General features: G+C 34.3%; 1 protein-coding gene across 2 annotated transcripts in view; it reads left to right on the forward strand.

Annotated features, from left to right (window-relative positions):
* rabgap1l (RAB GTPase activating protein 1-like) overlaps nt 1–12,675 on the forward strand; it is a 151,108-nt gene that overhangs the window by 125,840 nt on the left and 12,593 nt on the right. For both annotated transcript variants that reach the window (XR_015521873.1, XM_087304168.1), the window contains exon 20: nt 11,379–11,471. Coding sequence is in view for 1 of the 2 variants with exons in the window: in XM_087304168.1 (XP_087160294.1) it covers nt 11,379–11,471 (93 nt within the window). In the remaining variant the exon portion in view is untranslated. The remainder of the gene's footprint in view (nt 1–11,378; nt 11,472–12,675) is intronic.

Raw genomic sequence — 12,675 nt, forward strand, 5'->3', positions numbered from 1 at the left:
GTAATTTATTTATTTATTTATTTATTCCCTAGCCAAATGTTTTGTTCATTTATTCATTTATTTATTTATTCCCTAGCTCAATTTATTTCCTTTATTTTTTATTTAATGTATTTATTTATTCATTCCTTAGCTCAATTGTTGTTTTATTTTATTTATTTATTTATTTATTTATTTATTTTCTAGCTCAAATGTTTTGTTTTATTTTTTTTATTTAATTTATTATTTATTCATGCCCCAGCTCAATTGTTGTTTTATTTTATTTATTTATTTATTTATTTATTTATTTCATTTATTTATTCCCTAGCTCAAATGTTTTATTTTGTTTTATTTTATTTATTTATTTGTTCCCTAATTCAAATGTTTTTGTTTTATTTTATTTATGTATTAATTCCCTAACTTAAATGTTTTATTTTATTTATTTATTTATTTATTTATTCCCTAGCTCAAATATTTTTTTTATTTATTTATTTATTTATTTATTTATTCCCTAACTCAAATGTTTTATTTTATTTATTTATTTATTTATTTATTCCCTAGCTCAAATGTTTTGTTTTATTTTATTTTATTTTTTTATTTATTCCTTGCTGAAATGTTTTATTTATTTATTTATTTATTCTCTAACTCAAATGATTTATTTTATTTATTTTTTTTATTTATGTATTTTTATTTTTATCCCATAATGCAAATGTTATATTTACTCATTCAGTTTTAGTTTAAGTTTGGCTTGGGTTTTTTGGGGTTAAGGCTGGTGTTGGGTGAGTTTGGTTTTGTTTGTTTTAGTTTATTGCTTTGAGCTTTGAACCACCAAATTTGTGCTTGACAAATGATGAAATGAATGAAAACAACCTCTGTTGAAGGTCCTATTTAAATAACTCATTTCACCTTTGCATTCCTTGCGAAATTTGAATCGCAGCTCCACAGGCCTAGCATGCAGTTATTCAGAAAATGCTGAGAACTGGTCTTTGTCTCAAGGCTCCATTGAAGCAAAAGTGCCATTAGAAATACCCATAATTCTCTGCCTCAAAGCCGTTTTACATGATTCTAACCCACTTTATGCTGGATCTCTGTGCATTGATGCTTTCAACAGTTTTTTATTTTTTTTTTTGTTGGGTGTAGGGGTTTAGAAGCTTGCATTTGTGTGTTGTTGCATGTTCAGGAAGGAAGGAGGAGTAGAGATGGGGATGATACTGTGTTCATCCCCTCCCTTGTGTTTCTTTCTCTCTCCTCTGGGTAAATGCAGGCTCACTGTCACTAACAGCAGGATTTCCTGTGCCCCCGTCAATCGCTGATGTGCTCCAGTAATGCACTAATTGTGTAACACTGTGTTTAACTAGCAATGACTGTTGCACGCTACAAGTAATTCCAGCGTCTTTGAGAGGTTTGGTCCAAACAGTGTTACTAAAGGGGTGTTTTTCTTAAGGCTCTGTGCTAAGTCTGCATTTAAAAATAGAAACTATTTTTTATGCATGGTTATATTATAATTAAATAATTATAATTAAAACCTATAAACATGGTTTTAAAAGTAAAAAACATGGACACATTCCAGTAATTTAAATACATTTTGGTATTGACAAAATACTATAACTATATGTAATACTATACAGCATATATGAATACACTCCTCACAATTCTCTCGTTTAAATCAATATTTTCTATAGGATACTTTACAATATTTTAATTGTGCATATACATTAGTTTAGTCAGTACTAAAGCCGAATTTGGAGCTAATCTAACAAAATTACTTTATAATACTAAATATTATTTATAAAACTACTTTATAAATAATTTTAATTTAAATTTATGTTATAGAAAAATATAAAATAATTTTTTTCAAAAATAGCAAAAATCAAAAGAAACAAAACTTTCTGTAACTAAAATATAATTTGAATATATATATATATATATATATATATATATATATATATATATATATATATATATATATATATATATATATATATATATATATATATATATATTGATAAATCTGTTTTGTTTAAATGCACCAAAATATATTACTCATATTCACTAAGAAATGGATACAAATATTAATTTTCAAAATGGGGTGTTCTTTACATATGCTGAGCACTGTATATACACAGATAAAGGCATAATCTAATAAAATAAATAATTTAAATAAATATAAGCACATACATATGTGAACTATTAATATTCTGCATTATAACTTTATTAATGTTATAAAATTTGTATATATGAATTTTTTTTTTATTTTGTTGTCAATTTTTTGTTGTAGTTTTTATATAATTATAAAATTTTTGGGAAAAAATTGCATGGTAGCTAATAATGTTTTGTATTTGAGCTGGTTAATGGTAATATTTTATAACATATTACATATTGTATACTCATGGGACATTCTACCAGAAATGTACATAATCTGTGCCTGAAATAAAAACATAATAAAAAGTATTTTATCCCAAAGATTTCTAAAATGGACTGATGGTTGATTTCTGTAAGTCGTTCTGTAAAGGATCATCATTCAATAGTCTCTCAAACTTGTGTACAAACAAATGTACAAAACCTGTCATTGTCCTTGCCCTCAGCCCAATTTGACCTACTTATATAGTAGTTTTGTAATGCTAAAACTGTTATTTATTGGGAAAAACTTCAGGAATAGAAAATTTAAGTTGTTGTCATTCACATCAATTGATTAAAAACATGAAATTATGAATAAATTCTACAAATTAATACCAAAAATATATAATACAAATAAATGTACAATTGTGTCCATGTTTCTGTCAGTCCTGTCACATTATTATTACATTTAACACAAAATGTGTGCAATACTCCTTTAATGCTATGACTCGGAAATGAAAACATTTGATGAGGAGAATCTGACAGTGATCAAGGATGAGTTATATCATTGAATTGTATGACTTTATGCTTGTATGATTTTTTTGAGTTTGACAAGCTTAAGTCAGGTAATGTCATGTTTTTTATGAGTGAAAATGTATGTTTCTGGTAGAACATCCCATATATATATATATATATATATATATATATATATATATGTAGAGAGAGAGAGAGAGAGAGAGAGGGAGAGAGAGAACGATCAGGAAATGTTTTTTTAAGATACACTTTTAAAATAATTTTTAAAAAATCATATTTAATGGTCAGAAGCATATATACGGCAGAATTTAGGACCCAGCAAGAGAGAAAGGAGAAACCAGAGAGAGCGAAATGCACTCTGTGGGAAAACAGCACCTGAGCGGGATGATGTAACAGGTGCATTCATCAGCTTACAAATGAGAGAGCGCAGCTTCAGTTTACGCCAGAATCATATGCGCGTAGGATCATTATCCTTTTGTTTTTACTTTGTATGGCACTTTCAGCTCCCTACAGAACACACCTACTGTACAGTCACGCTTAATCCAATTCTCCTTCACACCCCAACAAGGAGGATGCGTTTATACCTGCAACATTTACAACACGGACTCCATTCGGACTATTTGCGATTTACTCAAGCCTGTTGTTTTTAAGAGAAAGACCATAAGCACAAGCCGTTTGATCCTTCTTATTTTACAACTGGATTTTTTTTTTCTCGACACCATGCCAAGTGGCGTTTTGCCCACTTAAAAAACAGCTCTGCAACGGCATTGCTCTTAGCATCTGCACTGACCACGCCTCACTCTCTGTTTGTATGTGTGTGTGTGTGTGTGTGTGTGTGTGTGTACTTAGTCACACTTTCCTCTTTATCTTCTGCAAACAAAAGTGAAAGGCAGGCAGGAGAGCAGATCAATGAGGCATTTCATCCAAAACGAGAGAATAAACAGCATTTAAACTGCCAACACATGTTATTTTTATACTTGCCGTGTCATTTATTTATACTAATCTCCAAGATTCTGCTATTGGTCTGTCATGTGGATGTGTTTTGAGAGACGGTTTGGAGGGAGGAGACTATGTTGCAAGGACAGGAAGCCTTGTTGCCATATCTCCATATCAGACCTGGACACCAGACGCAGCACACACACACCAGAGCGTGAGGCTGTGCACAGATTACTTCTGCCACTCGTGATCCCGACGGTTTCCAATCACATTCGCGCCAAGAGGAAGTGCAAAGTGCTGCTTTCTCTTTGAAATGTTGTGAATTTAAAGAGGATCACGTCAGCGGGTAATAAGCTTATTGGGTGATGGAATTCACAGGCACCTGCTCGCGCCGAAAGCACAAGCCGTACAAAACTTCCCCCTTCGAGGATTACCAGACGAATTCCAAATTTCACATCCTCCTGATATTGAAAGAGGACTTAATCGAAAAGGAGGACGTGCCTCTAGAATGGAAAAGGCTTAGAGGGATCAGCTGTGGAGAATGCCATCTCAAGTATTTGTGCTTGTAGATATTTGCGTTTTGGATACTTATTAAACCAGGAACAGACTTCAGTTCTTCTTGGGCGGAAAAACAAAGAGCCTTAGGACTCTTAGATGGCATGATAAAGCACAGGGGACTTCGGAAGACCCCCTTTGAGGTTTTGTCTGAGAAACCCAAATTTCCCCTGCTTCTTCAACCTTTTCCGATTGTATCATATTTCAGCCACGGCAACCCATTAAGGACGGAGGAGGAGTTGTAAAATTTGTGCAATAAAGGGTCCATGGACAACAATTTTCTTTCTGTGAAGGAATAGACAATCCAGTAGACAAAATCACCAGTGTGTGCGTGTGTTGGTCCACCCCCCGTGTTTATTTCCCGCCTCAAAGGGCCGGCTTTCATCCGTTAAAGAAACTTGTCAACTCATCCTGGTCTCGGCAGACTTCTCAACTCCTCCTCCTCCTTCCTCCCTCCCTCCCTCCCTCGCTTCTTGAAGCTCACCTGTCTTGCTCTGAGCTCCTCGCAGAAACTTTGGCAAGATGATGCAGGAAGTGTCGATAACGGTGGCTTACGATGCTCATGTCATCAATCAGGTCAGCGAGGAGGATTTCTTTGCCAGTTTGGTGGCCAACTCTAAACCTAAACCAGTGGTAAGTCTCGCCTAAGTGGATGCTTTTTTACCTTCAGACCACAGAAAAATGGGTTTAGTAGAAATGACATGTTCTAGTCTTTAAAATAAAAGCTAGTTTGTTTGGTTGATACTGTCTCGAGCTTTCTGGCTCTGTGAGAAATCTGTCCGGTAATGAAATTACAAGGCAGTACAATTTTCTCCATTATGTCCTTATACTCAGGAATGCCAACTTGGAGCTGAAAATAGTGTGTTTGTGTGTGTGTTGGTAGGATGATTAACAAGGTTGTGTGCAGGAGCATGCGATTGGCCACTGGCAATGTAGTTTTGCATGTAGTGACTTTTTTCCCTGTCAAGTACATGATTTGACTGCTCTGATGAGTGACCTGAATATTTAAATGTTTGCTGTGGTTTAGCAAATTCCAATGAAGCTTTCTTCGTTTGTACCAAGTGTAAATGACTTCTGTCTCATTTTAGCAATGAGATGTGTTTCCGTTTGTGTACATCCACACGCTTTGGAAACGGTGTGTGATCTTAATGTCATCTTGAATGGAAAACGGCGGTCGGCTACTCATTCATACCCGTGTAGGTGTTTTGTGTATATACAAACACGTCATGTACACCAAGGTGAAATCTCCCTGCGAACTTTCCGTATCTGTGTGGCTCTGAGTGTTAAACGGAATGAGCATTTGTGATGAGAGCTTGACTTCCATGACAGTTGTGCCATTTCAACGTGTCATTCTGTGGTCTGTGGCCATTCAGCACATCCGGACCGAGTTTACGGTTAACATTTCTTCACCCAATGGTGCCTGGTTTCTTATCTGCAATGATGATTGACAGATTAATAAGTTGCTACTTGTTCCTCCCCCTCTCATTCTCTCAGACAAGCATCACTAAGCCTAACTTTGAAGTGTTGAATCTGCCAGATGATACATTTTTGTTCAAAAATAGACCAACTAGAGACCCTTAGCAACCATCTAGAGTTCCATGGCCTGCCTACAGCATTGCCTACTTATTCTACGTCCTAAAAGTGTTGCTTTTTTGTTTCCTGCCCTTTCAATCATCACATCATCCACATTTCTTTCATATTTAATTTCCCAACATATTGAAGAAGCTGCAGCAGGTTAATCTGTCATTTGAGAGTCTGTCATGCAGAGAAATCTCCTCGGGTATTTGCATAATTATGTGTTTAGAAGTTAATGGCCAAACACGTCTTTATAAAAGTTCACTTTGCTGTTGCGGATTAAATATAATGCGGAAAACATGGAGTAAATAAATTCCAGAAGGTTATACATTAATTAAGAATTGATCAAAGACTTTAAGGGGTAGTTCATCCAAAAAAATAAAAAATAAATTTTCAAGTGGTTCCAAATTTTACCTGGATGAGCTACTATTTTCTCTGGAAATTCAAAGTACAGATCTGTACTTAGTTTAACAACAGGATATGGTTAATTTTATTTTTTTTTTTGTCTAATATTGCTCACAATACATTGCACATTCTAATTCAGTTAAAACTACAAACACGGGTAAACAGTGGTAACATGACACATGAACAAGAAAATGTTTTAATTCTGTCCCTATTTACTTATCTTTTAGTTATGTTAAACCTTTATGTGATTCTTCCTTCTGTTAAACACAAAAGATATTTGAAATGAATGAATGATGAAAACCTGAAAACTACTGATTTCCATAGTAGCAAAAACAGCTACTTTTGTCAGTACACTGTAAAAAAAATTAAGAAAAGGAAAAAGTTAACTCAACTTAATATTTTAAGGCAACAAACTTCAGGACGTTTTTAAGTTGACTCAGCTTTCAGCCAAATTACTGAATTTCACTGTTTAAGTTGAGTAAACTCAAAAATGCCCTGAAGTTTGTTGCCTTAATTTTAAGTTGAATCAACTTTTTTTTAATGTGTAGTTGCATGTTTTCATCATTCTTCAAAATATCTTTTGTGTTCAACAGAGGAAAGAAACTCATAAAGGTTGAGTAAGTAAAGGGGGAGTAAATAATGACAGAATTTAAATTTTAGAGTGAACCATCCCTTTAACTGTTTGTCTCGTGCATCTGCCATGTTTAACACTTTTTACTCGTGTTTGTAGTTCTAAATAAATTACAACCTGCAATGTATTGTGGGCAATATTAGCCAATCAATATACGTAAGGTTAAAATACGAATAAATCTGCACTTTAAATTTTTAGTGAAAATAGTAGACTACCCAGGTAACTTTCGAATACTCATTTCAACATACTTTGATTTGGGACATACTAATTCTGTTTTCAAACACTGTTCAGGATGGATAGTGTGTACATTGGGATGCAGCAACTAGCAGAAATACTGACCCTATAAAACAGAGATGCCCAAACTAGGGCTCACGGGCCAAAGTTGGCTCATGGTAATCTTTTGATGTGACCCGCCATACCATCTGAAAAGAGAGGGAGAATGATGGGGATAGTTTTGAGACTGCCATTTCTAATTTAATGTGACCTTTAATTTGTTTTGTTTAATTGTTAAACTAAAAAAGAGGCTAATTAAAATTAAACGTTTCAATTTAAATAGTGTCAGATTTGTTTAAAACATATATACTGTCACCCAATGGTTACTGCCATAAAAATTACTCTAAAACAACTCAGATCTCCTGAGCAATGACCCAGAACACCAAACAACTGCCTAGCAACCACGCAGAACAGCATGGCAACTGCCTATCAACCACAGAGACCTGAAAAATGATAAAAATCTGCTGAGCAACCACTAAGACCATAACAGCGATTGTCTAGCAAACACCCAGAACACCATAGCGACTGCGTAACAACCGTATAATGTAGATCAGGGATGCCCAAACTTTATCTTTTGAAGGGTCAAAAATAGGCATGGGACAAAAACCATTTAAAGGTATAACGTTGTTTGAAAAAGTCAAGGTTTTAAAACCGCCAAAATTTTTTGCTATACCATTCCTACAGTATATGTTAGATTTTATTTTATTTTTTTACATTTAACGTTTTAGGTTTTTTAAAACAACAGTATCTCCAGCAGAAAATATATCCAAAGATGCCGTTTTAAATTGTGTTTTTGAAACTAATGAAGACAGCAGAATTCAATGATTCATTTGAATTATTTAGCCTAACATGTTTAGTTTTCCAAAATAAGTTTCTCAAAATAAAACATATTGTGTTCAGAGAGGGGAAAAAGTTTTTGTTTTTTAACCAGACATTTTAAAGAATTATATTTTAGAGCAGTAACCACAATATCATAAAACTGTGAAACCGTGATTTTTTTATCGAAGGTAATCATACCGTCAGAATCTCACACCGGTCCATGCCTAGTCAAAAATCAAACTTGATTGAGGGGGTGGGCCGAATGTAAATTACACTAAATCTGCTATAATAATGTATTAATATTGAAAAATAAATAGAAAAATCTTCAATCATATGAATAATTTTTTTTTTTTTTTATAATGAACTTCTTACAATAAAAACAAACATTCATACACAATGGTGTTTAATGCTAAATACATGAGTCAGGCTAAACCTGCCTTTGCCTTGATTTGCTCGTTGATGTCTTGTGTATTGTCCTCTATCTTTGAGTGACTGTATTTACCTTTTTAAAAACTCTGATTTACGACATTTAATTGAAACATTTCAGTTTATGTTTTTTGTAGCTCAAAAATTAAACAAACAAACAAACAAAAGGTTACATCTCGGTTGAAGGTATTTGCTGCAACCTTCATTTTATTTCTTCTCAGATGGGATGGAGGGCCAAATGAAAGGTTACATGGGCCAACTTTGGTCATCTCTGATACACTGTAAAACTCTAAAAGCTAATGTAACTCAAACCATTTAAGTAAACCGATTGCTACAAACCATTTGAGTTTTAAAAAAAAACTAATCTATTTGAGAACTGTGAACTTACTCCATTTAAGTTGAAGTAATGAGGTATTTAATTAACCCATTACCTTCAACACTGAATTCAAAACTCTTTTCAAATGAGTAGAATTAACTTTAGTCAATTTTGAGTTACCTACACTCATTGCATTTGATAAAGTTGACTGTTGGGATTTACAGTGTATAGACATTCCTAAAAACCTAAAAGAACCTCTTAACAACCAACCACCTAGCAACTTTGTTCCCTCGTCTCCCTGTCTGTCCATTTCCTGTCCTGATATTATGAATCAGTTGTTTTCTTCTCCTCCTTGTTCACCGTTCTGAAAAGTTTGTATCGTGTTCACATTCCACCGAACAGCACAACGGACACTTTGTGCTGCAAAAGTGGCTTTTTCAAACCTCTCTGAAGGAGAAGTCCACTTAGCCATGTGCAAGCTTTCGCTTTGTCATCATCAAGTCTTGAGTGCAGTTTTGGCTTGGGTGATAACAAGTAGTTCAACAGTTTCTCGCTCCATTGACCCTCGTCCTGAGGTCAGAGGTCAAACACACTGTATGGCTGACGGTCAACAATAAGCTGCTGTTCAGAAGTACTGGTGCAGTCACAGATAAAGGTAGAAGAAAGCTCCTTTTATGTTTTTAAGACCTGAATGAAGTGGGAACAGACCTTGGGAGACTTGAAATGCGGATATTCAGCTGTAACGGTTTTACAAGCATGTTTATGTGGAAACCCCAAACGACTGTTAGTTTGGCTTCAAAACACTGTTGTGGTCGCAGTAAACATCTCTGGTTCTTATCTGAGCCACTTCAGACTTAGACAAAGGATCAAATTTGAAAAACTGATCCCAGGCCTGCTGAATGTTGACTGTAATAAACAAAGTCTCCTGCAGTGAAGCGGTGAGTAAACCCGGATGAAGAAGAAGAAGATCCCCTCAGGACTGACTTCACTGAGCGCGCCACCCTCAGAGACTCCATGCGAACTCTGACTGTGTTGCTATAGCGACATAAAAGAGCACTGTGCTTTTAAAAGCTGCTGAGATGGTTTTGGCTTGAACTTTTTTGTTTTAGTTTAGGAAGTGTAGGAAGAGCTTTATGAGGTTCTGCATTATTTTTTAAATGAGAATGGTTATGTGAATGCTGCACAATGTTTTTAGTATCTTGACATTAGAGCCAAAGCATAGTAATAAAAACATGACTCATGTTTATTTTACGCAAGAAACAAAATACTTTAAATGACGTTTTTACTTGAAATTCAGAAGAAATGCCATCAGTAGTTTACAGAAAAATACAAATAAAAAATATATACGTATAAACAATAACTAAATTATAGTTATACTTTATTTGTTTTTCATGTCTACTTGTTCTTATACCCCGGTGGGTACTTAAATCTGAATACACACAGACTTATGGGGACTTGTGTCAGTGTGGGAACGTCAATTTTGGATAGGGATGGCTGACGTGAAACATGTTTTGACACAGTGTTGAGATCCCGAAGCGCAAGTGTGTTTCGAAACACCATACCGAAGCATGATCCGAAATACCTGGGTCACGTGGCTTAAGTAATTTAAAACACCAAGGGCACGTGACTAAAGTGTTTCAAACACCCAGGTCACATGACTAAAGGGTTTCGAAACACCAGTTCATGTGACTAAAGTGTTTTACACACCCAGGTCACATGACTAAAGTGTTTTGAAACATCAGGTCATGTGACAAAAGTGTTTTAAACACCCAGGTCACATGACGAAAGTGTTTTGAAACATCAGGTCATGTGACTAAAGTGCTTTGAAACATCAGGTCATGTGACTAAAGTGTTTTGAAACACCAGGTCATGTGACTAAAGCGATTGAAAACATCAGACATTTCAGAAGCGTTTTGAGACCTGGCGAATCTGCATTTGACTGATAGGGGCGGAATAAACCTCATGTAGCCTAGTGGATTGTGAGATTCTGTAATTATGACTAGATGTATTTTATTAATGTTACTTTTTATAACCAAAAGAAGATATATTGTATCATCTATAGCTACATCACCCTGGATTTGAACCCATTATGCTAGTCAGGAGCTCACCGCTTCACTAAATCACTTAAAACCACAGCTCTACAACTGAGAGTTTACATCTCATTTTATTTAACTGATTATTTGCTGAAGCTGTTCCAGAGCAATACTTTTTAAAAAAATGACCACTAGGTGTCACTGTAGAGATGGGTTTCAAAAGCTTCGACACCTTTACTTTGACTATTTTGGTGTTTCGTGAAGTCTCGCTTTGCCCACTACTAATTTTAGTAAACATGCTTATAAATCAGAGGGATTAAAGTGTTTAGGAAATGTAAAAATGCTAATTATTTCCTTTAGTAGTAGAGGGATAGAATATACTGTTAGTATAGTAGCATTTTCGCTCATTATATCTATGAGAGTCCCCACCAGGATATAGGAATGTGTTTATGTGCTTTCTTGCTTTTGGTTTCAAGCTTAAGTTGTTTGTGGTTTTTTTTTTTTTTTTTTTTTTTTTTTTTTTTTGATATCTTAACTAATCTCAGCTTATTTGTCTTTGTAGGTGCCAACAAAGAAGCTAAAGAAGTTTGAGAAGGAGTATCAGTCCCTGAGAGAGAGTCAGCTGCAGCAGGAAGACCCTATAGACAGATATCAGGTAAGCAGAAGCCTGATTTAACCCTCACCTCCTCCAGTCTTCATCTTCACCTCCTACGATCATCTTCATCTCAGTTCAGGACTCTGTAGCTCGCTGCTCTGGAAACCACAGACTTTCTCAGAAAAAGAGCCATGTGCTCCCTAAACCTTTCTTGAGTGATGACATTCTTCTCTGCTGTTTTTGTTCCAATTTTTTTTATTTATTTGTATTTCACAATTTTTTGTATTTGAGCCTTTTTATATAGTGGAAGAGTGACTTTTTATTTAAGTGCATTTTATATATTTTTGTCATAAATTAAATATTCAGTATTTTTCTTAATACATCTGAGTGTTATGTTTACATTAATTGAGTTGTTTAATAATCAGGTCTTTTTTATTTAAATGAATCCAATTTATTGAATGTGTTACAGTCTATATATAAATATGTAGGTTTGTATTCTTCGTATGAAAACAATCAAATGTTTAATCATAAACTAGGAGTTCTCAACCAGGGGGTCTCAGCAAATCTCCAAGGGGCCTCAAGCTGACTTAAAGAGATTTAAAATAAACTAATATGTTCTCTTTAGCTGCTTTTTTTTCTTTGAGGAACTGCAGTTATGTTACATCGTATTTGAGGAAAAAGTACACTGGAGAAAGATCACAAAGTTTTAAAAACAGGACTTTTTTCATTTTGTTATCAATAATAAATGTTTCTAGTTATGGTACACTGTAAACCCAAAAAGTTAATGTAACTCAAACCGTTTGAGGAACCGATTGCAACAAACCATTTAATTTTAAAAACTAATCATTTGAACTTGATCCATTTGAGTAAATGAACCAATTTGAGCACAGTAAAACCCAATAAATGGAGGGAACTCAAACCAACTGAGTACTGTAAAACTCAATAAGTTAAGGCAACTCAAACTGTTTGAGGAAACCGATTGCAACAAACCATTTGAGTTAAAAAAAAAACTAATCCATATGAGTACTGTGAACTTACTCCATTTAAGTTGAAGTAATGAGGTATTTAATTAACCCATTACCTTCAACTCTGAATTATTTTCAAATGAGTAGACTTAACTTTCAATTAATTTAGAGTGAACTACACTCATTTCGTTTGATTAAAGTTGACTGTTGGGTTTTACAGTGTCGGTGAAAGTTTATTCATTGTTTAAGCTACTTCTTGCAATTGCAAATTAATATCTCACAATTCTGACGTTTCTTTA

The sequence above is a fragment of the Danio rerio genome, chromosome 22, assembly GCF_052040795.2.
Source record: "Danio rerio strain M-AB ecotype USA chromosome 22, GRCz13ab, whole genome shotgun sequence".
Classification (NCBI taxonomy): domain Eukaryota; kingdom Metazoa; phylum Chordata; class Actinopteri; order Cypriniformes; family Danionidae; genus Danio; species Danio rerio.